Source organism: Dipodomys ordii, unplaced genomic scaffold (genome assembly GCF_000151885.1).
Source record: "Dipodomys ordii isolate 6190 unplaced genomic scaffold, Dord_2.0 Scaffold220, whole genome shotgun sequence".
In the NCBI taxonomy this organism is placed as follows: domain Eukaryota; kingdom Metazoa; phylum Chordata; class Mammalia; order Rodentia; family Heteromyidae; genus Dipodomys; species Dipodomys ordii.
Genome location: NW_012267436.1, coordinates 1,733,823 through 1,758,462, shown reverse-complemented (window position 1 = coordinate 1,758,462; position 24,640 = coordinate 1,733,823). Strand labels below are relative to the sequence as shown.

The following is a 24,640-nucleotide window of genomic DNA, read 5'->3' as shown; positions in this document are numbered from 1 at the left end:
GGAACTATTATGAATAAAACTAATTCCTTTAAAAAATTATTTTTTTGGGGGTCTGGTAGTGAGGCCTGAACTCTGGGCCTGGGCGCTGTCCCTCAGCTCTTCAGCTCAAGGCTAGCGCTCCACCACTTGAGCCACGGTACCACTTCCGGCTTTTTTCTTTTTGCTTATGTGGTGCTAAGGAATCGAACACACGGCCTCAAGCATGCAAGGCAAGCGCTCCACCACTGAGCCACCTTCCCAGCCCTAAAAGGTTTTAAAAAAGAGAATTCTCAAGTGGAGTGCGGTGGCGCACACCTCCAGTCCCCAGCACTCAGAGGTAGGAGGATTTCTCACCAGTTCCGGCCCACCTGAGCTACATAGGGAAGCCCTGTTTCAAAGAGACAAGAGCTGGGTGTATTATAGCTCCGTGGTCGATCCTTTGCCTCGGGCCCTAGGTGCCATCCTCCAGCCCTGCTCTGGAGATATTCTCACTGTCACACCTGTTTGGGCCCTGGGACGTGTACCATTGGCGTCCCCTGACGCATTCTGGGAAAGCTGATTTCTCCTGTAGTGTGGGCGTGTCGGGGCACAGGGCCTGGGAGGAGTGAGTGGAACCAGGAATACCGTCCTCCTGAGACTTATCCTCTCTCTTCTAGCTTCCTGGGCCCTGGCTGCGGGTGTTTAGAACCTTCCTGATCCCGCCAAAGGGGCTGCCCGCAGCCCCCCCATGAGCGCGCCCGGCTGACGGGCGAGGTGGCCGCGGTGGAGCCAGCGCGCTGCGGGGACAGCGGGGCCATGGCCTCGCTGGACCTGCCGTATCGCTGCCCGCGCTGCGGGGAGCACAAGCGTTTCCGGAGCCTGTCGTCGCTGCGCGCGCACCTAGAGTACAGCCACACGTACGAAACGCTGTACATCCTCTCCAAGACCAACAGCATCTGCGACGGTGCTGCCGCGGCCGCCGCCGCCGCGGCCGCCGCCTCCGGGTTCCCGCTGGCTCCTGAGCCCGCCGCCCTGTTGGCAGTGCCCGGCGCCCGGCGCGAGGTCTTTGAGAGCACGTCTTTCCAGGGCAAGGAGCAGGCGGCCGGACCATCGCCGGCCACGCCACACCTGCTGCACCACCACCACCACCACGCGCCCTTGGCCCATTTCCCCGGTGACCTGGTGCCAGCCAGCCTGCCCTGCGAGGAGCTGGGCGAGCCGGGCCTTGTGCCCGCCGCTGCCGCGCGCTACGCACTGCGCGAGATCGAGATCCCGCTGGGAGAACTGTTCGCCCGCAAGTCGGTGGCGTCCTCGGCGTGCTCCACGCCACCGCCGGGGTCCGGCCCTGGCCCTTGCTCAGGGCCCGCCTCCGTCTCGCCCGCCTCCCCTTCCCCGGCCGATGTAGCCTATGAGGAGGGGCTGGCACGCCTCAAGATCCGCGCGCTGGAGAAGCTGGAGGTGGACCGGAGGCTGGAGCGGCTGAGCGAGGAGGTGGAGCAGAAGATCGCGGGCCAGGTGGGCCGGCTGCAGGCAGAGCTGGAGCGCAAAGCTGCCGAGCTGGAGACGGCGCGCCAGGAGAGCGCGCGACTGGGGCGGGAGAAGGAGGAGCTGGAGGAGCGCGCGTCCGAGCTCTCGCGCCAGGTGGACGTGAGCGTGGAGCTGCTGGCATCGCTCAAACAGGACCTGGTGCACAAGGAACAGGAGCTGAGCCGCAAGCAGCAGTGAGTGGGCCCTGGGGCCCTGGTGGGTAGGTGTCCACGGGTGTCTCGGTGTGCCACCTCCACCAGAGTGTACGTGGTCGTGATTTTCTACCATGAGATCTAGGTGGTGAGCATTAATAGTGATTTATGTGGGTCCAAGAATGTCATGACGGCTTGTGTTTGAGATCATGACTACAAGCCAACACATGCATTTGTCAGTAGATCCTCTTCCTTTTTGCCCACTCAAAGACATGCTCAATTCTCCCTTCTTCATTTCCACTGTCAGATTTTTCCAGTTCATCATTGCTAACAGCATGCAGACATGATGCTGTTTCTCTGGTATGCCATACTGCACTCCCCCCTTTGCTACTACCTTCCCTTTTCTCTCTGCTTCTCACAGAAAAAAAAATTACCTGAAAAAATGTATTTATTTGCTTATATTTTGGACTGCTGTAACAATTCCATACTAATAATGTGATATTTCAACACATACATATAGCATGCACCAATCAAATCAAGGTAATTAGCATCCCCCTTTCCTTCACATTCATTTAGGATTGGAGGCCTCTAGTTTAGAAAAACCCTTAAAAGTGTTTCTTGTTTTGGTGCTTTCCTTTAACTTTTTCACTCAAGGCTGGTACTCTACTGCTTGAGCCACATTTCCACTTACAGGATTTTGCTAGTTAGTTGGAATAAGTCTCACTGACTTTCCTGGCTGGACTGGTTTTGAACTGGGACCCTCAGATCTCAGCCTCTTGAGTAGCTAAAATTAGAAGTGTGAACCACTAGTGAGTGCCCATGCCACATTCTTTCTTGAACCCACTGTGATCAGTTTTCCATGACACCACAATCTTCCTGTCACTGGGAACATGTGGTCTTAACCCATCAGAAACAGCTAACACCACTGATGTTTGGAATACTTTCTCCACTTGGCTGCAGTCTTGGCTGCATTCATCTGGAATTTCCTTTATCTTTTTAGATAGGGGTTGTCTTGCTATGTTACTCAGTCTGGCCTCAGACTCCAGATACTCTTACCTTCGTTTCCTGCTAGTGCTGGGAGTACAGGTGTGCATCACCATACTTGGCTTCCTTCCTTTTTTTTTTTTTATTTTGGTCGGCCATGGGGCCTGAACTCTGGGCCTGGGCACTGTCCCTCAGCTTTTCAGCTCAAGGCTAGCACTCTTCCACTTGAGTCACAGCACCACTTCCAGCTTTTTCTGCTTATGTGGTGCTGAGGAATCGAACCCAGGGCCTCATGCATGCAAGGTAAGCACTCTACCACTGAGCCACCTTCCCAGCCCCTCCCTTTTTCCTTTTTTTTTTGGTCAGTCCTGGGGCCTGAACTCTGGGCCTGGGCGCTGACCCTCAGCTCTTCAGCTCAAGCTTGCACTCTACCACTTGAGCCTCAGTGCCACTTCTGGTTTTCTGGGGGCTAATTGGAGATAAGAATCTCACGGGACTTTCCTGCCCGGGCTGGCTTTGAACCTGGATCCTCAGATTTCAGCCTCCTGAGTAGTAGGATTACAGGCGTGAGCCACTGGTGCCTGGCTTGCTTCCATCTTTTCATCTGTCCTTTCTCAGTCTTTGCTGGCTTCTCATTCCTGTGGTCTTTAAATATAGGATTATGATGCTATAGATGTTATTATGCATCTGTCCATACTGCCATATAAGCTTCATGAAGGCAGGGTTTTTCTGTTTTTTGTTCACTATGTTTTCCTGATACTTAGAAAGCATCTGGCACTTAGAAAGTGCTCAGTAAATGTTAAATGGATAGTGAACAGTATTGTATGTTTGGAGCACATACTAGTCAGCTCTGTAGGTATGCTGTGTGTTTGCTGTGTGTTTATGCACTGCTGGCATTTGTTGCAAACCGTAAACTTGCTTCTGCATCTGAATATATTTCTCTGTACATTGCTGTGACTTAATGTATTTGTATGTGTATATGTGTGTGTGTGTGTGTGTGTGTGTGTGTGTCTGTGTAAGAGAATGAGCTGGTATTGAGACATTAATTCAGGTCCTTGGCACTGTTCCTTAGCTTTTTACTTTTTGCTCAAGGCTAGCTTTTGTATGCAAGGCTAGCACTCTACCACTTGAGACACAGCTCCACTTCTGGCTTTTTGGTGATTAATTGGAGAAATGAGTCTCATGGACTTTCCTGCCTGGGCTGGTTTTGAATTGTGATCCTCAGATCTCAGCCTCCTGAGTAGCTGGTATTCAGATGTTAGCCTCTAGCACCCAGCTACCAGTGTACTTTTTAAAATGTTTATGCATGTTTCAGTGAGAGACTGTGCCTCCACAGTCTCAGACTCTACACTCATTCTTTTCTTTTGCCAGTCCTGGGCTTGAACTCAGGCCTGAGCACTGTCCCTGAGCTTCTTTTGCTCAAGGCTAGCACTCTATCACTTGAACCACAGAGCTACTTCTGGCTTTTTCTGTGTATGTGGTACTGAGGAATCAAACCCAGGGCTTCATGCATGCTAGGTGAACACTCTACCACTAAGACACATTCCCACCCAGCCCTCTACACACGTTCTTAAGAATGAATGTGAAAATAAATACAAGGGACTGTATATTAGGCTGAATGTGAGGTATATGTCCTTTGTAGAGAGGTAGTATATTAAGGCCATAGGTAGCTGGAAGAATCTGTGTCTCTGTGTGAAGCTATGTCCAATTACAGGAATGGATGGCTGTGGCTGCAAATGGGTATATGCAGACCAGGTTTGTCTCTTGTGTAGCTTTTAGATGGAGTGTGTGAGACTTGGGTGTATACCTTCATTTGTGTGTGTGTGTGTGTGTGTGTATGCTTGCGTGCCATTAGTAAGACACTACAAGCAGCCATGCTTCATGCCACCTACTGGAAAGTTTACCCCCAGAGGGTGGTGACAGCCAGGCTGAGGCCCTTGGGTAAGAGATTGCTCTGGGCCCAGGGAGGTGGTGCAGATCGACCAGTTCTTGAAGGAGACAGCAGCGCGGGAGGCCAGCGCCAAACTGCGGTTGCAGCAGTTCATTGAGGAGCTTCTGGAGCGGGCAGACCGTGCTGAGCGGCAGCTGCAGGTCATCAGCAGCAGCTGTGGCAGTACACCAAGCACCAGCCTGGGGCGTGGAGGTGGGGGCAGTGGCCCAGGGCCTGGGGCCCGGGGCCCAGGCAGAATGGTGAGTATGCAATTGCCCTACTTACTCCACTTGCTCATGTGGTCCCCACAGCCTTCCCTCACACATGGCCTTAGATCCTCTGGAACACTCTGGGCTTCCCTTCTTTGATTCTTAGACCATGAACTAACTCCAGACCTGAAGGAGAGGTACAGAAATAGGGACCCTCTGACTGGGCAGGGATGACAGTCCCCAAGAATGGAGCTGTAGCATGTGTTTCAGTGGCCTATCTCTGCCCATCTATACAAAAGAGAACCTTGGAACCATAAGCCTGGGTCCGGAATGCTGGAGGTGGGATGGGGAGGGGACTGGTGGGCCTGCCTGTCTGGACTGTCTGTCTGTCCATTCGTCCATCTTTCCCAACTTTTTTCCCTCTTTTTTTCTCCTTCCTCTTTTTTCTCCATCTTGTACCTACCCTCTCTCTCTTGCTTTTGCCTTCCCCTCCTCTTGCCTCCTCTTCCCACCCTTCCTTCCCTTCCTGCTCTGGGGGTCCACAGCGAGAACACCATGCGGGCCCGGCTGTGCCGAGTGCATATGCGGTGTCACGGCATGGCTCCTCTCCGAGCACAGGGTAAGCCTCGGAAGAGCCACTGGCTCATTGGGTGCTTGTCCCCTCCTGTGCCCCGCCTCCTGGGGTCATAATATTCAGAGGGCACTTTTGGGAAGTAGGGTGATGGGTTGCCCTGGCCTGAGGTGGGGACAGGGTGGGGAGTCTGGGTTATCTAGTGCCTCTTACCCCTCATCACCTGATCCACCCTGCCCCAGGGCCTCCAGTCGTGTGCCAGCTGCATCCCAGAGCTCAGGCTGCTACGACAGTGACAGCCTGGAGCTGCCCCGGCCAGAGGATGGGGCCCCTGAGGACAGTGGCCCTGGGGGACTGGGCACACGGGCCCAAGCTGCCAACGGTGGCTCTGAGCGGTCCCAGCCCCCTCGCAGCTCAGGCCTGAGGCGCCAGGCTATCCAAAACTGGCAGCGCAGACCTCGCCGACACAGCACTGAGGGAGAAGAGGGGGATGTCTCAGATGTGGGCTCCCGAACCACTGAATCAGAGGCTGAAGGCCCCTCTGACACCCCTCGCTCTGGGCCAGCTATGGCTGGGCCACTCAACAGCTGCCGGCTCTCAGGTAAATCCTGGGGAGATGGGCAGAGGTAGGGACTCCCCTGGGTTCTTCTGTCTCCCTTCCTCTTGCCCCAGACTCTCTCATCCTCTGATACAGCACCCTTCAAGCCTAGATCAGGACTTAAATGGCAGAGCAGGGCTGCAGTGGCAGAAGATAATTCAGGCGATTGTACAAGAATGCTAGATTTAAGGTGTGTGTGTGTGTGTGTGCGCGCGCATGCACGCGCATATGCATATGCGTGCACAGGTGCATGCAGGTGGTGGGCTCAATCACAGGTATAGGAAAGTAGATGAATGCTGAGTCTGGACTCTGAAAGCCCTGGTACAGAGGGAGGAGCCTCTTGCATCTATCTGCCCACTGGTCATGCACTTCTGTGGGAGGCTTAGGAGTGTTAGGCTCAGAGGTGACCCTTAAGAAAGTTTACGTGAGGGGGCTGGGAAGGTGGCTCAATGGTAGAGTGCTTGCCTTGATGCCTGAGGCCCTGGGTTTGATTCCTTAGCACCACGTAAATAAAAAGAAAAAAGCCAGAAGTGGCACTGTGGCTCAAGTGTTAGAGCGCTAGCCTTGAGCTGAAGAGCTGAGGGACAGTGCCCAGGCCCCGAGTTCAGGCCCCACGACTGGACCCCCCCCCCAAAAAAAAGAAAGTTTACGTGCAGAAGGGGGACTTTTTCTAATTTGTAAAGTTAGGGATGGAGATAGTCGTAGAGGAGGGGGAAGCAGGAACCCCCTTGCCCTTCCTCCCAAGGCACTGTTCCCTAGCATCTCTCATCCCCATTCCTCCTGTCCATTCCCAGCTCCTCACCCACATCTTTCCACTGGTCTTTGACTCTCCACTGTCTCCTTTGACTCCTGCTATTCTACAGCCCGAACTGAAGGAGGAGGCAGTGGGCGAGTCCGGCGAGCTGAGAGGGGTAGCCCCTCCCGCTCCAACGAGGTCATCAGCCCAGAAATCCTCAAGATGCGAGCTGCCCTGTTCTGCATCTTTACCTACCTGGACACACGCACCCTGCTGCATGCTGCTGAGGTCTGCCGGGACTGGCGCTTCGTGGCCCGCCACCCCGCTGTATGGACGAGGGTGCTCCTTGAGAATGCCCGGGTCTGTTCCAAGGTGCCTACTCATGCCTTGCTGGGAACCCACTTTCCCTCTGGCAGAATCTGGCCCCTCGTGGCTGGTCTTTGCAATCCTCATAATACCCCAGCTTTACTTTGGCTCCCCAAAGTGTTCTCATGGGGTCTCTTGCTCTGGTCTTGGCCCACCTCAACCAAGTTGAGATCTGTCTTCTCCAAATCACCTACTTTTCCCATAGTTCCTGGCAATGCTGGCTCAGTGGTGCACGCAGGCCCACTCACTGACGCTGCAGAACCTGAAGCCTCGACAGCGGGGAAAGAAGGAGAGCAAGGAAGAATATGCCAGGAGTACCCGGTGAGGACTGCGGGGGTTGGAGGGGCTGCCCTTGGGTATAGACATGGAATTAACTGGGGATGCTTCTCAGAGGAAGTGGTGACCACAAGCAGCTCCCTGACTTCTTGGTAATCCCCAGGGGCTGCCTTGAAGCAGGGCTGGAGTCCCTGCTGAAGGCGGCTGGGGGGAACCTGCTGATCCTGCGCATTTCCCACTGTCCCAACATCCTCACCGACCGCTCACTCTGGCTGGCCAGCTGCTACTGCCGTGCCCTGCAGGCTGTCACCTACAGGTGGGTTCCCCACCAGAAGCAAGGTCCTCTCAGCCTTAGGCCACAAGGATCCCTAGATATTGCCTTCCCTCAGGCTCTAGGGAGATGTCTCTCATGAGCTCTATTACCCAAAGGGAGCCTTGGTAGCAGAGGCTACCAGGGCGGACCACTCCAGCTTTTGTGTTTTCAACAGGAGTGCCACAGACCCCGTGGGCCATGAGGTCATTTGGGCCCTGGGTGCAGGCTGCAGAGAGATCGTCTCCCTCCAGGTGGCACCACTTCACCCTTGGTGAGTCTATGTAGGGGTGGGTGGGGAGGAGCCATTTTCGGCCTAGTGTGGGGTCCAAGGACTGAGCAAATCTGAGTGGTCCATAGCTACTGGGGAGACTACTCACACAGTAATTCATGTACTGAGGCATGAGGAGCAGGGCTTTAAAAATAGGGCCTGGAGTCTTGTCCTTCCTTGCTGGCAGTGCCATTTGGGGCAACCTTCCTCTTAGTTTCTCTACCTAACAAAGTGAAAGTGTTATTAGGAATCTATTGGCCTTATTAGGATTACTGTGGTTGCCAATGAGATCATATCCACAGGGCTTGCAAGGCCTGCAGTAAGGGTTTGGTAAACATTAGATTAAAATAACCAGACACTGGCATGTGACAAGCAGATCAAAGACGTCAGTGTATATACTGTACAAAAGAAATGGGGTGTGTCCCCCTTTCCTTTTCAACCATGCTTTTCCACCATGCATGGTGGGGGCAGCAGTTCAGTAAATAAACTTCTTTTCCTGCCTGGAAAAAAAAAAAGAAAGAAATGGGATGTGGTGGCACATCCCTGCTATCCTTGCACTAGGGAGTAAGAGAGCAGAAGGATTGCACGTCCAGAAGCCAGCCTGGAGCCGGGCGCCGGTGGCTCACGCCTGTAATCCTACCTACTCAGGAGGCTGAGATCTGAGGATCACCGTTCAAAGCCAGCCCATGCAGGAAACTCTGTGAGACTCTTATCTCCAATAAACTACTAGAAAACTGGAAGTGGTGCTGTGGCTCAAGCGGTAGAGTGCTTGCCTTCAGCTGAAGAGCTGAGGGACAGTGCCCAAGCCCAGAGTTCAAGCCCCATGACCGACCAAAACAAAAACAAAAAAACAAAAAAACTTTGCAAGACCCTGTCTCAACATAATAAGGCTGATTGGAGTATACAGGGTGTGGTATCATCCCTCAGTCTAGTTGGAGTTCCTGAAACAACTAGAATGTTCCACTCCATGTCTCACTTCTCAGTCCCCTCCTTGTGCCAGCTCCGCCCAGGCTATCCAGTGTGCCTTCACCAACACCCTGTGGGATCTGTCATTGTGTCCCTGCTCAACTGTCACTGCATCTCATCCTGACTTCTGCTGTTGTCCATTCTGCATTCATTTCTACCTCAGTCTCCTTCACTAGATTCTCAATTCTCAGAGCAAAGTCTGTGAATGTCCATTTCTGTATCCCTAGTACCAAGGGCATAGCAGATGGCAAAGAGATGACTGTTGTCTGGGCAAATGTGGAGGGATGAAGTGTTGAAAAACAGCAGTTTTGGTGTGAATGTGGCCAGGTGAAGGAGCCTAGACATACAGACAGACCAAAGAACACTCTTAGGGGAAGAACATAAAGGCTCAATGCCTTGTGCTTCTGATCATATAAAATAATATTTATTGAAATGAATTTCAGGAAGTAGAAATGAGCTTTTTTAAATAAAAAAAGAAGGGGCCTGGATAAGGGGCTTAGGTTTTTGCATCTTATCTAGAAAGTAATGGGCAGCTATTGGGATATTTTAGTTTTTAAGATGGGGATTAAGATCAGGCACTGGGGGGCTCATGCCTGTGATCCTAGATACTCAGGAGGCTGAGATTTGAGGATCTTGCCTTGAAGCCAGCCCAGGTAGGAAAGTCTGTGAGACTCATCTCCAATAAATTACTCAGAAAAAGCTGGAAGTAGCACTGTGGCTCAAGTGGTAGACATTGATAGCCTTGAACAAAAAGAAGCTCAGAGATAGCACCCAAACCTAGAGTTCAAGCCTCAGGACTAACATAAAAAAGTAGGGAGGGAGGGGGTATTAAAATCAGACTGCTAATGTTCTGTGCAGTACGAGAGCAAGGGACTTTGTATGTGCTATAACACTGCACCCTCAAGGCTTGGCACAGTTGTCTCAGCTGTAGCAGAGATAACTAACTTCTGAGTGACACCATGAGTAGCTGTAGGAATGGTGTCAGCAGTATGAACAGGAGTTGGCAGAGGCTGGTAGTAATTTAGAATGCCAACGGTGCTCTGACCTGTTAGTCATGAATTACGCAGAAACTGCATGAGGTGAGGAGGAAAGAGCCAAGGGGTGATTCCAGTTTTGATCTCATCAGCTAGGTAGTTGGTAGGGTGTTTGCCTGAAGTGGGTATGGATCCCCAAGGAGGAACATGCTTGTGGTGTCAGGCATCCAGGTTTCTCTGACAGCCTCCCTTTTTTTTTTTTTTTTTTAAAACCAGCCAGCAGCCTACTCGCTTCAGTAACCGCTGCCTGCAGATGATCGGTCGATGTTGGCCTCACCTCCGGGCCCTGGGCGTTGGGGGTGCTGGCTGTGGGGTACAGGGCTTAGCATCTCTTGGTAAGTGTTTCCTCGGGGCTGGAGTGGGAAGTAGTCTTGGGTAATGCTATCCTGTGAATTTCCACAGGAGCAGGGGATCCAGGATGCTGAGTAGGGTTTGTCAGCAGAGCCTTTCTTCTTTTTCCTAGCAAGAAATTGCATGCGGCTGCAAGTTCTAGAGCTGGACCACGTGTCAGAGATCACTCAGGAGGTGGCGGCTGAGGTCTGCCGAGAAGGCCTGAAGGGACTGGAGATGCTGGTGCTCACGGCCACCCCTGTCACCCCCAAGGCACTGCTGCATTTCAACAGTAAGCAGTGGGGTACTGCAGACTGGGATATGGCAGTTAACTGTCTGTATACCATCAGCATGTAGCAAAAATATTTCCTGTCTGTCCTAATTGGCAAGCACCAGTACTGGGGGTAGACCAAGCAAGGTTCTAATTCTAGCTTTGCCACCAGTGTTTCTGAGGTTAGTGTTGTATTCCAAGTCCACCAGCATCTGGTCCTAACAGCTCATTCCACAGACATGTGTTGCTCTGTAGAGCCAGGAGCTACATAGATCCATTGCAGAGGCACAGGCAGGCAGGTTCTGGAGCTGGACCTGGGGTGCAACTCTTGGATCTGTTAGGTGAATTTTTTTTCTGGTACCAGGGTCTGAGCTCAGGACCTTATGCCTGCTAGGCTTTTTGCTGGTCTTTTGGAAGGTATCACATGGATTTTTCTACTCAGGCTAACTTTGAACTGCAATCCTTTGATTATCAGCCTGAGTAACTAGGATTACAGGGGTCACCATACCCACCTTTCTTGCCCTTTGTGACTTTGGACAAATTACCTGAATTCTGTACTACCATCTTCTGACTTTCTAGCTTTTTTGGGGGGGGGAGGGTCCGGTTGTGGGGCCTGAACTCTGGGCCTGGGCACTGTCCCTCAGCTCTTCAGCTCAAGGCTAGCGCTCTACCACTTGAGCCACAGCACCACTTCCGGCTTTTTTCTTTTTGCTTATGTGGTGCTGAGGAATGGAACCCAGGGCCTCATGCATGCAAGGCAAGCGCTCTACCACTGAGCCACCTTCCCAGCCCATCTTCTGACTTTCTAGAATGGGAGGGAGATTAAAGGAGATAACATATGTAGCCCTCAGAATCTCTCTTGGAATGAGGCGTTTTCTCTCCTTGGACTCCAAATCATGGTTCCTCTGGCTTCCACCTCCCTCATGCCAACTCTTAAGTCACTCCTCTGACTTCACTAAGATATGCCTAGTCTGGGCTGTTCCTGCCCAAACAAGACCACCATCTGGGACCATGTGGCACCTAGGAGGAACTTTTACTTTAGGAACTTTACTTAAAGGTCTCGACCTTATCACTGCCAAGACCCTCTTCCCCCTCTTTTAGCCTCATGGCCATGCCCTGCATGCTACCCCCAGAATGTACTGCTTAGCCTCCAAAACCCATGCTCTCAGGGCCCCTCTCAGCCCAAGACCTTGCTCTGCTTCTCTTGGACTTCATGGCCCCAACTTAAACCCTCTGCTCCCACTTGGTTTGCTCCCTGTCTGTCCTGCTTTCATACTCCAGCCTCACCTCAACCACTGTTCCTTAAGTCACTTCCAGCTGCCAGGACATGATAAAAACCTGTTCCCTCTGTCAGGGAAATTGCTAGAGCCCCTGAGCAGTTGTCATCCACTCATCTCCCCAGAGTGCCTTTGTCCACTTTGTTCTATCCAGTTCCGTCTCCAGCCAGCCTGCATCTGCTCTCTTCACATTTTGAGGCTAATCTTGGAATATTCTCAAGGTAGAGGAGGTCCGACTTGATTAAGTAGTGAAGAAAAGAGGCAACCACTACCCAGGCCACTTTTTTTGCCCACTTTTTACCAGGCATTTGTCGAAACCTCAAATCCATTGTGGTCCAGATTGGGATTGCAGATTACTTCAAGGAACCCAGCAGCCCTGAGGCCCAGAAGCTATTTGAAGATATGGTGACAAAACTACAGGTGAGAGGCTGGCTCTGAGGCCACCCAAGACCCCAAACAATATCACTAGGCTGGGGCTGGTGGCCTGGTGGCTGAGTATGGTAGGTGGAGTTCACCTGTCTGCCTGGCTCTGAGGGACAACTAACCCAGGGCTCTGTCCACAGGCTCTACGGCGGAGGCCTGGCTTCTCCAAGATCCTGCACATCAAGGTGGAAGGCGGCTGCTAACCCGGGTAGGGGGGCGGCAGAGTTCCTGCCAGCCCCACACCAAGGCACTTTTTGGACCTCTGGGATCCTGGTTTGGTGAACTAGTCCTCTGGAGGCCAAGTGTTTATCCTCAGCTTCCAGGGAAGGGCTAAGTATCCTGCCCTCCTGGAACGGCGGGACAACGGGCCAGCCCAGGGCACTGCCCTCCAACTGTCATCCAACACCAAGCTGGAGCAGCCTTCTGGCACAGCCAGCAAGCAGTTGTCACTACCAGTACCTGGTACCATCGCCTGGAGGATCTGCAGTAACCACCCACCGGCCCCTCAGCTATTCTCAAGGCCCTGCCCCCCAGTCAGGGGCCTGTCAGACCCCTGGCTAGAGCGGACTCCACATGGCAGCTCAGACTTAGCAGGGAGGGGCTCTTTGCCTTTCCTCTCCTGTCCCCGCTCTTTTTGGGGCAACCCCTTCAGATAGCTCACCTAGGTTCTAGGCCCACATCATCTGAGGCTACAGTCCCAGCAGGCCTAGGGACCTGGGCATGTGGTCAGCTGAAAGCTGTGGAGGTGGCTACAGTGAGTTGAAAAGAGAAGTCCCTTAGAATTTCTTCACAGGATGAGACCAGACCACCCTCCTAAGGTGGCAGCAGAGGGAGGATGCCAGATGGAGGAAGTTTTTTGCTGAGATTTCTCCTCCCAACCACCACACTCCCCACCACACTCCAAGAGCTAAATTGAGAGCTGTAAGGTGCATGTTTTTATAGCTCCTTCAATCTCCAGGGAACCAAGGGAGGGTCAAGATCCTAGCCCTGGGAAGCCAGCTCCAGTGAGAAGGAATTTCCTCTTAACCCAGGTGCTTGGGTACTCTGGCCTTTGGGACACCAAAGTTGTTGGGGAGGAGGCACTGAGCTTCCCACTGTGCTGGAGCCTGGAGGAGGGTGGCTTACTTTGTTTCCTGATCTAATTAGCTTGTTGAAGCATGCAGCTTTAGGGAGCCAGCCCTGAGACCAAGGAAGAACATCTGAACAGACTCAACTCCCTCCTCTGTCACCAGGTTTCCATCAGTCATGAGCAGAGGCTACATTAGGGTCCTTCTCAGGACTCAGAAACCACAGAACGCTAGTGGAAGGTCTTCACCTTTTAGTTTCCGAAGGATGAGGTAGGTTCCAGCAAGCCTCCGAAGACTAAAATACCCCTAACTCTTCCTCTCAGAACTCCTGTGGGCTTGCAAAATCCACAGGCCTTGCAAAATCTTCATTTGGACGGCTCTTTCCTGTATCCAACCTAAGTCCATCTTAGGGTTTCCTTTACTCCCAGTTTAGACATTTGGTTGCTGGCCTAGCTGGGGTTGGAATCCTCTTGTTTCCCAATCTTCTCTTGGGATCTGGCTGTGCCACAAGTTAGTCTGATATCAAAGATAGCCTTGGATAATCTTCCAACAGTTCCTCTCCTGGGGCTCAGCAATGCACTGAGCTCCTAGAGCTCTTCTGGCTCTGTCATTGCTCTGATTTTTCCTCCTGTGGCTTGTAAAGACCTAAAATGCCAACGGTATCTTGTTGGCTACTCCATGTCCAGCCTTGCATAAAGCCTTGGATGTGTGGCACACCTACCCTAACCCTCAGCAGCTGCCTCCATCTGCTCCCCACCTCCCCAGCCCTTTCCCCAGGAGTCACAAGAAACAGCAGCACACTTTGCTTGAGAGGTTAAGAAGAGGTGGAGGTCCACTTAGAGCCGGCTGCACTGTGTGAACTACCTTGCAAGCTGTACTCTTGTAGTCCTGCTCCCTGTGACCCTAGGACCAGAGGTGCTACCCTCCTTGACTCCTGGACAAAGCACAAAGGGATGCCTTGTTTGGCTTAAGCCTGCTAAACTGAGAAATGTTCTATATGCCCCAAGGAGCCCCCATCTCCAAACACAAGACTGAGCAATTTCTCCCCAGTGATGTCCACTGGGACACTGGCTGTCAACCCTGGTGGGGCTCAAGGTGCATAGGCTGTGAACTGAGAGCTAAAAGGACTAACAGTTCATCAATCACTTTATAGCAGCCCTGTAGGGAATCAGACTCCTCCCTGGTGCATGACTGCCCTCAGACTGTTTCCAGGAAAGCCAGCAAGTTCTCACCATGTATTTTCTAACTGTGAACAAAGGCTGTGTTCCCACTGCACAGGCCTGAGCTTTTGCCAACACAAGTAACAGGTCACAATGTGTCCCTTGTACACATACCCCTGGGCTGACAGCTCTGAATGCCCCGGCTTTTATGCATGCCCTGAGAACCAGCAGCTTTGCAGCCCCCACCCCCACCTTCATTCTGTTCATTTGCTTTCTCCCAAGGGGATGAGCCCTGATGTCTAATGGGGTGCTTTTGCTTGCTGGGATACCCTATTTACTTTCTTGGCTGCCATTACACATGGGTTGCAGACAGGGAACCAGGTCAGGGGGCCTGGCTTCCTTAGGAGCATTTCACTCCATCTCTACCCCCTCAAAGGAGAGTCCTTCCTCCTGTCTCATTCCCAATAAGATGTAAAACAAGAAGCAAACCAAGGCAGGCTGTGTTCCAAGGGACCTGAGATCTATGGAGAGGCTCCAGGCTGGTGTCTACTTGGCATTCCTATCACTCTTACTGCCATATAGCCTGGCTGAAATGCCTGAAGTTTCAGCACATTTGTCTTGATTACTTCATGCTTTATTTAGGCTTTCCCCATGGCACTGGCAGGAAAAAGGCTCACACACACACAGACACACATGCGCGCACACACACACGTGTGTGTGTGTGTGAGATGTATTCACATATCTACTATCTCCAGCTTTCCACCATCCAGGAGAGACCATCTTGAGACCAAGTCATTCATGTTTTCTTTGCCCTGAGACAGTAGAGGTTGAGCCGGTTCCTCAGGGATTGCTTAAAGGGGAAACGGGGGTGGGGGGAGAAAAAGCCTCTCTCCCAAGGCCTAGTGCACCAAGGTTTGGCTCTGCCCTTTGCTTTTGGGTCCTGTCTGTCTCCAAGGTCCCAATCCTTCTAAGGTGCAAAGTTGGGAAGAAACTTTCTGAGTGACAGTTGGTGCCAAAGACCTAGTTCCTGGCAAAATTGGAGTAGAAACAGTAGCAGTGAGTGGAGTATGGCTCAAGTGCCAGAGGAGTTAACCCACTGATGAGGTCAGCTTTAGGATACCAGTCACTGATGAATATAACTTCCTTCCCAGGGGCCTGGCACTTCTACTGATGGCTATGCTTTCTCCTCCAGCCTTGTTCCAGGCCACATCTTTGTATATATTACTGTGTATTGTGTGTATGTGTTTATTCCTGGACAAGTGATCTGTAGGCCTTGCCTGAGGACTGGGTGAAGAGTAGAATATCAGGGCCTCCCTCCCCAACTCCTCGGGACCTTTGTCAGTCCCAAGACTGCCCTGACAATCAGGCAGGCACCCCACCACAAGCCTACCCTCTGCCACTGCCAGCAGAGGCAGCTTTGCCCTGCAGGGGTCTTGTACCCAGAGGCAGAGGCCTGAAGTTTCCTAGACTTACTTCATGGCTAGTGCCAGTGGGTTTAGCTCTAGAGGGTGCTCCTGGTGGGACCTCCACAAATGGCCCTTAGGCCGGCCTTCCCGCACAGCCAGGTTGCACTAGCCTGCACTGTGTGAGATGGTATTTTCCTCTACCCCAAGCATATCTGGCAGAGGGTGGAGAGCAACTTAGTTTTACTTTTGTTTCTAAAGTGGTGCCTGTACCTCCAGCCCCCAGGGGGCCTTCCTTGGCCCCACTTCTCTGCTCCACCCAGGCAATGCCACCCCAGCACTTTGCTCAACGTTACCCATAGATGCCCTTGCAGAATGTACCTTGAGTGTATGTATTTAAAAGGACCCATGGGCATCAGAGAATTTATGACTCTGTATCCAATAAAAGATGGTGAAACTGGTATATGTGCACCAGAGAAGTGGCATGTGGCCATATTTGTCAGTCTCTCATCACAGCCTTTCTGTTGCTAACGTATACTGAAGCAGATCATCCAATCAGCATCAATGGGGTCAATGAAGAGTTAGGAAGACTAGTTTTAGGACTACAGAAAATGCTGGAGGAAGGCCATCCAGGTCTGTTCCTATCATAATCTAAATCCTGCTTCCAATGTCTGTATATCAACCCTGGGACAAGACGCTTCTTGACCCTTGGCTGGCAGAGGACATTTTCAAGGGCAAACTCGGCAAGTACAGTAGGTGCAGCAGACGTCCTACCCCTCAAGTCATCTCCTCAGGAGGCTCTGGCCAGCCAGTTGGGCTTTAACTGCAGATCAGTTGCCACCACAGATTTACTAATGTTACAAAATGGGCTTGTGGTACTAATTCGACTACTAGGGTCCTAAATTCACCAAAAAGAAAAGAACAGAAGCTTTGACTTAAACTTCACTTAGAATGAACATTTAATCCCAGTAACATCTGTGAGCCAGATGTTCTTACCTTGCAGGTAAAACATTTGAGCTCAGAAAATAACCTAAAGACCACTATGTTACAGGAGGGGTGCTGGGTCTATGCACGGACTTGCGTACTACTTCATTCTACTTCCAAGTCTAAATAACCCCAAGGTGCAGATTTTTCCAAAATTGACTCAACAAACCAAGGCAACAATCATTTATCACCAGCTTCACAAATAACCACAGCTCTAGCTGCAGGCTAGTTAGCAAGGCTAGTTACCTAGACCAGTTTAATGAGGTAGTTGGTAGATCCTGCTGGATTTTTCAGCCATTCCAAACTTCCACTGGGTCATTTAAGAAAGCAGAAGAAATCCAGAAGACCACCCTCTGGCAGCTAAAAAGACAAACTAGGTAGGTATTCCGCCAGCTACCATCTCAATAGACTACAGAGGTCACCAGAGATCAAAGATTATGTGACCTTCCCAACACATCCCTCCTAGAGTCAAATCCTGAGTAAGAAGGCTGAGCCAGAAATATACCTTCTCAAATCCATGAAGCCCTGGGCACAGAGCTCAGGCTACACAGAACCAAGTAAGATGCGACAGAATCACCATACATCTCCTAGCCACTTTCAGGACCAAAAAATGTAATCACGGTGAAACTTCCAGACAGGCACCATTCTAGAGGAGCTCACCCAGACCAGAAGAGAATTTTCTCCTACCCACTTGGTGAGTAAAAGCAAAGCCTAAATTCTAAGAGGCAGTAGGTTATTTATGAGTAAAACTACTGTCCCAATAGGCTGGTGGCTGGCTCAGGTGGTAGGTAGGGTGTCTGTCTACCAAGTGGGAAGCCCTGATTTCAAACCCCAATACCACCACCACAACCACCACCACCACCAATAATAATGACAGTAATAAAGCAACTAGGAAAACAAACTATTGGGCCAAAACAACTTACAAAAGTTAATTCTAAGCATTCAATTTTATTTAAATAACCTTCAGTGAGTAAAGTGGACCCATTACTATCACTTCCTTTTACACCAATACATCAAGCCAGGGAGGGTGAGTAGACCCACAGCAGCCTGCCAGCCAGGAAGCGATGCCTCTTAATGGACTCGGCCCCTGCCCCGGCCAGCCGCTGGAGGAGTGTCCACAGTGGAGCGGGGATTCTTGATGGTCTCATCGACAGACACAATAAGGCATGCAGCTTCAGAGGCTGCTGTCAGGGCATTGATCCGCACCATAGCTGGCTCCCACACGAAGGCCTGGAAGTTGTCTGCAATGTCCTCATTGTTGACATCCACCCCATACCACATGCCCCCCTGAAAGAGGAGGAAAAGAAAGGAAGCAATATGGAAACAGTCTCAATTTTCTTCTGTGTTCTTCAAAAGAGTACGATTGCCAGTAATCTCCACTCTGAACATATAACATGGTGTCACAACAAAAACCTGTCTGCCAACTATTTCTCTCCAACCCTGGGTATGCTGACCAAACAAAAACTAGGCCTTCTCTCATAAGCTATTTCGAGGCATGGCATCACGGTGTTCCCTGTGACTGAAAAGGAGGCAGGTACTTTGCAGTATTTAGTTCTAGCCATCAGCCATGTTGAATGTACACACCTTAAGTAAGCACAGCACAACACTCAGAACCCAACCCCATACACCCAATCCTGCACCCTGATAAGGACCTACCTGGGCATGCCGAGCCCGCAGCTTGTTGAGAATGTTTGTGGCATCAAAACCAGCATTGTCACACAACTGGCGTGGGATAATCTCCAAAGCCTTGGCATAGGCCCCAATCAACAGCTGCTGCTTTCCTGGAATAGTCCTTGAGTAATCTCGCAGGTACTTGGAGAGCTCCATCTCAATGGCCCCACCACCAGCCACCACTGAATCATTCTGTAGAAATCAGACCACTTTTTAATGCAAGCAGGCCTCTAGTCTAGTTCCAAGCTGGGTCATTCATTTCTTCCTCCACCCCTAGTCTCAGAAGCTCAGATATGGCTATCTAGCACATTCCAACTTCTATCTGTAGAAGAACTTGAAGTTTACCATCAAGGGTCACTAGTTGGAGGACACTAGCATCATCACTAGGATAGTTGACTGCACGTTAATAACAATAACAAACTAGCATTTAGGACAGTGTGACCCATTTTTGGGATGGAGGCTCAGTTTCTCCATGATTTGCGGGGAAAATCATGGCCCACTATGCCACCAGAGAAGAGTACATTATATAGAAAAGAGATCAACACAAAAATCCAAGGTCTGGTCAGCCAAAAGGAGGCCAACTAGCCCAGTACCTTGATGGCTCTTCTGACGATCATGATGGCATCATGAAGGGATCGCTCTGTCTCCTCCATGAACTGTTCAGCACCCCCACGGAGGATAAAGGTGCAAGTTTTAGCCTTGGGGCAGCCAGTGAAGAAATTGTACCTACATTCAGGAAATCATACACACATGAACTCCTTCCTGTCATGTCACTTCACTTGGCCAACCCCTCCCAACATTTAGCAATTGCTCTTCTGTTCTTTACTCAGGGTACTCAATCCCAGTCCTAAAAGGCATTTCTTTGGGAAGTCCGAGACTGTACCCCTGAGGATCAAAGACCACAGAATCAGACATAAGGTCCAACTAGATCTTTTCCCTGTCCTGTGTACTTGAGCTCTATATGGCCTCAAAAAGGTAGCCCCCCCACCAAAAGGAACAATGAAAGCTACATGCCACATCCAGAAGATAATGCAGAGTTCTTATCAGCTGAGCCTACAGGTAGTCCAGATACACTTACTTACCTCTCCCCTCCAATCTGTGTCTCTTCAAACACCTGGCAATGACCCAACACATCTGGACTCAGAATATTCACACTGGTCTGGATTGAGCCTCCACAGGCCTAAGCAAGGAAAGTATGATAACAGTGAAGGCTCACAACAAGACTAGTTGGCTTCCTGCCACAGCAACATGGAGGCCTCTGATAAAGTACTTTTCCTTCTCTCTAGGCAACCCCCCTCCCGCCGCTACTCCCCCAGTAGAAAAAAGACAGAACAAAACATGATAGAGAAGTACACCTGATTAAAGAAATAGGGACCAGGCACTGGTCACTCATGCTAGCTACTCAGGAGACAGATCTAGAGAACGTGGACCCCTTTGCTTCAGTTTAAACTCCCCACCTGAAAGCAGGGTGCCTTAGGCCCAGCAAATGAACCCAGGGGTGATAATCTAGACCTAAAAGCATCACATATAAGATACTTAAAGGGAAAACATCAGGCATCACTAGTTGAGTTTGTTTAGCTGTTAAGAACATTATTGCTTGGTTCCATCACAAACCAGATTTACTTCCTGACTTGATAAAGAGTTATTACTAGGCACACAAACAGCAGCAAGTGGGAAACTAACCAACTGAAACTACTCCATTATACCAAGGGTAAAAAAACCCTCATGTCTATGAAATTTTAGTTACCATCATTGTCCTCTTCAGATCCTCCTCAGGCACGCGGCCGGCACAGAACATGTCCCTATCAGCAAAGTACTGCGTGGCCACATCTCCAATGGGGAGTTTAGACAAAATAACTTTGGCTCCAGACTGGTAAATCTTCTCTAATTTGTCATAGAGAATGTTCCATTCGGCATCGACAATTGCTTGATAATCCTGAAGAGATCCAGAAAATGATGAGTACACTTTAGATGAAGGTTGGCATGTATGATAGGCTAAAATATATATTCCACCCCCTGGCAAAAAAGTGCTGGTTCATCTGATCTATTTAACGGGTAGACTGACAATGGCCCTTAAATTGACAGGAACCACTTAATACTTTCAAACAAAATAAAAAAGCAGGCAGGCTTTGTAAAAGCTGGAGAGTGCCAGCCAACCCCATTCTCAGAGCCAAAGCATAGGAATTCAATGGGTCTTCCATATCCAGATCACCTCAAGTTGAGTCACTCAGAGAGAAAGTAATGGACCCAGCTTCTAAACACAGAAAAGGAGAAAGACCCACAAGAAGCTCAGAAGTAGAGATGATCTGAGCCAGCCAAAATACAAGGCCCTGGACCATAAATCTGCCTATTCCCACTAGCTCTGCAGGACTGGTGGAGATGCATACCTCTACTGTGTGGACTCTGATTTCAGCATTATCCTTCTCAGCTTTCAGCTCCAGCTCAACATTTAAAAGGGCAATCATGGGGTTTTTGTACTTCTTAGGTTGCATTTCAAACCCAGCATAAGAGAAAGTCTTCTTAAACGCAACACCAGCCACCAGCTGAGATTCCTGTTAAAGAAACAGCCCAACTGTTTGGTACCAACATTAAATCAAATCAAACTAGTATTTGTCCATTCCATGAACGTCAAAAGACCTAACCAATTTTTACTTCACTACTGTAACAAAGTCTTCCCATTACAGTATTAGGGACAGATAATTTGTAAAAAAATTAATTAAAATAAAAATCCCAAAATGCTTTATTGTCCCTTTAGTATGAGGGAAATTACTCAAATGTGCAAGCCTGTTTGCTGGCCTCTGAAGCACCTGGCAATGGATCACACTATATTCAAATATGATGAAGAACCAGGCATTAAAAGGCAGAAGTGCAATGCTTTTTCCTTCTCCCCCCAACCACCCACTCTCAAAGTCTCCTCCTACACATGTGCAAGCATACACAAATGCACACACGTATGCACATATACATATACCCCAAGCCTTTGTTCTACGGTCTAGATGTTTCCTCTTTTTAGAAGGTAAAGGTCATAAAAATCAAAACCTCTCTGCCATTGTCATTGTGGCTCTTCATGTACCAATTTCTCCAGCCAGGAGATTCTACTGCTGTTCCTTAACAGAACTTCTTCCTCAACAGAACTTCCTATAGATTGGCTGCAAGATGTAACAGAAAGCATGTTGGAAAGCACGTTGCACTTGGTTCTGACTTAGGTTCAAATCCCAGCCTCTCTCCTCTCTTTCTCTTCCAGGAAATTGGAAGTGGTACTGTGGCTCAAGCTGTTAGCCTTGAGCTGAAGAGTTGAGGGACAGTACCCAGGCCCAGAGTTCACGCCCTACGACTGACCAAAATCAAACAAACAAAACAACTCAATGACCTTTAGGTTCTCTAACAGTGTAATTTTTAATACTAAAGCTTACTAGAGAATACTATCAACACCTAATTCCTGCATCTTTCAAATTCAGTCTCCTAAAGGAATGATGCCGAGGCTGAATTATGATGGACAAGCAAAATTAGTCAAATAGGAAAAGGATACGCCTAAGAGATTGAGGCAGTGTTACAGAATCAGTAAAGTCTTTTGAAAGCCAGGCACAGGTGTCTCATGCCTGTAATCCTAGAGTCTGAGATCTGAGGATTGCAGTTCAAAGCCAGCCTGGACAGGAATGTCCATGAAACTCTTATCTCTAATTAATCACAGAAAAAGCTGAAGTGGCACTGTGGCCCAAATGGTAGAATGCTAGCCTTGAGCTAGGGAGTCCAGGAAATCATTCAAGCCCAGAATGAGTTTAAGCACTAGAACTCCACACACACACCCTCCCTGCCCCGGCCAAAAAAAAGCCTTTTGAAGTTGAAATGTAAAATAGAGGGGGCAAGGACTGGGCAGTGAGAAGTATGGCAAGCAGAAGGGGCAGGGGACAGTGTAGACGAACTAAAGAACTAATACAAGATTAAAGAAATAATTTACTGGACTGGGAATGTGGCTTAGTGGTAGAGTGCTTGCCTAGCATGCATGAAGCCCTGGGTTCAATTCTTCAGTATCACACATAAACAGATAAAGCCAGAAGTGGTGCTGTGACTTACATGGTAGAGAGCTAGCTCTGAGCAAAAAGAAGCTCAGAGACAGTGCCCAGGCCCTGAGTTCAAACCTGGGGCTGGCCAAGAAAAAATAATAAATTTACAAATTAGTAGGTAAACTACCAACTGACAGGTTATGCCTAGTCTTCAAAGACAACCCTAATGTTCTAAGTGTCTAATATATCAACCATGAATGAACAAAGAATAGAGAAATGGTACTGGCTTGAAGGACCATGTGAGTTCTTTAACAAGTAGAAACAGGAATTGAAGCTCAGGAAGGAGAGGGATGAGCTACAGATATCAATTAGAAGGTCCTTAATTAACTCAGAGAATAATCACTTCCAGCATTTCCTGAATTCTTGGTCAGGTTTTAACGTTTTTACATAAAGTGAAGCATATTGTACACATCTATAACCTTAGCACTTCAGGTCAGCCTATGCTACATAGTAAGACCCTATCTCAAAATAACTAAAGGTGGTCTTCACATGTATTTAGTGAGTGGGAATTTTTGGGAAAATATGAGTGTGGGGCTGGGAAGGTGGCTCAGCGGTAGACTGTTTGCCTTGCATGCATGAAGCCCTGGGTTCGATTCCTCAGCATCACATAAGCAGAAAAAGCTGGAAGTGGTGCTGTAGCTCAAGTGGTAGAGTGCTAGCCTTGAGCTGAAGAGCTGAGGGACAGCGCCCAGACCCAGCGTTCAGGCCCAATGACTGTAAAAAAAAAAAAAAAGGAAAAAAAAAAAGAAAGAAAAAGAAAATATGAGAGTGTGGCTTTCAAAGCTTATTCATTTTACAGATGGGCATGGTGGCATGCACTTGACGATAGTCCTAGCACTTGGGAGGCCAAGAAAGGATGATAGAGAACCTGTCCCAAAAAATAAGAAAAGATGAAATAGAAAAAGTCAAAGATAATATGGGGATTGGTGTGTGGTTCACATCTGCAAGCCAAACAACTTGAAATAGGAGGATTGAAATTTGAGGCCAGCTAGGGTTAAAAAACAAGAACCCCGGGCTGGCTGGGCGCAGGTGGCTCACGCCTGTAATCCTAGCTACTCAGGAGGCTGAGATCTGAGGATCGTGGTTCAAATCCAGCTTGGGCAGGAAGTCCATGAAACTCTTATCTCCAATAAAACATTTAGAAAAACAGAAGTGTGGGGCTGGGAAGGTGGCTCAGTGGTAGAGCGCTTGCCTTGCATGCCTGAGGCCCTGGGTTCGATTCCTTAGCACCACATAAGCAAACAGAAAAAAAGCCGGAAGTGGCGCTGTGGCTCAAGTGGTAGAGTGCTAGCCTTGAGTTGAAGAGCTGAAGGACACCGCCCAGGCCCAGAGTTCAGGCCCCACGACTGGACCCAAAAAAAAAGAAAAGAAAAGAAAAACAGAAGTGTGGCAAGTGGTAGAGCACAGGCCTTGAGCTAAAGAGCTTAGGGACAGCACCCAGGCCCAGAGTTCAAGCCCCATGACCAACCAAAAAAAAAAAAAGGAACCCTGGGCTGGGAGGTGGCTCCATGGTAGAGTGCTTTGCCTTGCATACATGAGGCCCTGGGTTCAATTCCTCAGCACCACATAAGTAGAAAAACCTGGAAGAGGTACTGTGGCTCAAAGTGGTAGAGTGCTAGCCTTGAGCTGAGAGCTGAGAACTGAGGGACAGCACACAGGCCCAAAGTTCAGGCCCCACAATTGACCCCCTCCCAAAAAAAGCAAGAACCCCTAGTAGGTATCAGTGGCTCAGTCTGTAATCCTAGCTATTCAGGAGGCTAAGATCTGAAGATCACGGTTCAAAGCCATCCCAGGCAGGAAAGTCTGTTCCCACCAGAAGACCAGAAGTGGCGCTGTGGCACAAGTGGTAGGGCACTAGCTTTGAGCTGAAGAGCTGAGGGACAGTGCCCAAGCCCAGAGTTCAAGCCCCACAACCAACAAAACAAACAAACAAAAAACCCTGTCAAATCTGTAAGCTGGGCACAGTAGTGTGCCTCTCATCCTGGCTATGCTGGAGGCTTGTAAGTAGGATGGGCCCAAGGCAAAAAGCAAGATCTCACTGTAAAAAGCACTCTAAAGCAAAAAGCAAGATCTCACTGTAAAAAGCACTCTAAAGCAAAAAG

The 24,640-nt window shown here is 49.7% G+C and overlaps 2 protein-coding genes across 2 annotated transcripts in view; one reads left to right on the top strand and one right to left on the bottom strand.

The window, feature by feature from the left end:
- Positions 1 to 635: 635 nt before the first annotated feature.
- Fbxo41 (F-box protein 41) lies at positions 636 to 12,392 on the top strand. Its single transcript, XM_013035781.1, has 12 exons — positions 636 to 1,679; positions 4,586 to 4,811; positions 5,306 to 5,379; positions 5,574 to 5,932; positions 6,793 to 7,037; positions 7,237 to 7,352; positions 7,471 to 7,623; positions 7,796 to 7,891; positions 10,105 to 10,223; positions 10,352 to 10,510; positions 12,071 to 12,186; positions 12,330 to 12,392. The coding sequence occupies exons 1-12, from the start codon at positions 775 to 777 to the stop codon at positions 12,390 to 12,392; spliced, it is 2,631 nt and encodes an 876-aa protein (XP_012891235.1). The 5' UTR covers positions 636 to 774.
- Positions 12,393 to 17,719: 5,327 nt separating this feature from the next.
- Cct7 (chaperonin containing TCP1, subunit 7 (eta)) overlaps positions 17,720 to 24,640 on the bottom strand; it is a 19,364-nt gene continuing 12,443 nt past the window's right edge. The window contains exons 7-12 of the mRNA XM_013035793.1: positions 20,862 to 21,026; positions 20,222 to 20,410; positions 19,557 to 19,654; positions 19,068 to 19,200; positions 18,460 to 18,666; positions 17,720 to 18,090 (exon numbers count right to left, since the gene is read on the bottom strand). Of these exons, the coding sequence (XP_012891247.1) occupies positions 17,875 to 18,090; positions 18,460 to 18,666; positions 19,068 to 19,200; positions 19,557 to 19,654; positions 20,222 to 20,410; positions 20,862 to 21,026 (1,008 nt within the window). The 3' untranslated portion in view covers positions 17,720 to 17,874. The remainder of the gene's footprint in view (positions 18,091 to 18,459; positions 18,667 to 19,067; positions 19,201 to 19,556; positions 19,655 to 20,221; positions 20,411 to 20,861; positions 21,027 to 24,640) is intronic.

Coding starts and splice junctions, on each gene's coding strand:
- Fbxo41 (XM_013035781.1), top strand. CDS start 775: ATGGCCTCGCTGGACCTGCCGTATCGCTGCCCGCGCTGCGGGGAGCAC. Junction 5,380..5,573: donor GGCTCCTCTCCGAGCACAGG/GTAAGCCTCGGA, acceptor ACCCTGCCCCAG/GGCCTCCAGTCGTGTGCCAG. Junction 7,038..7,236: donor ATGCCCGGGTCTGTTCCAAG/GTGCCTACTCAT, acceptor CTTTTCCCATAG/TTCCTGGCAATGCTGGCTCA.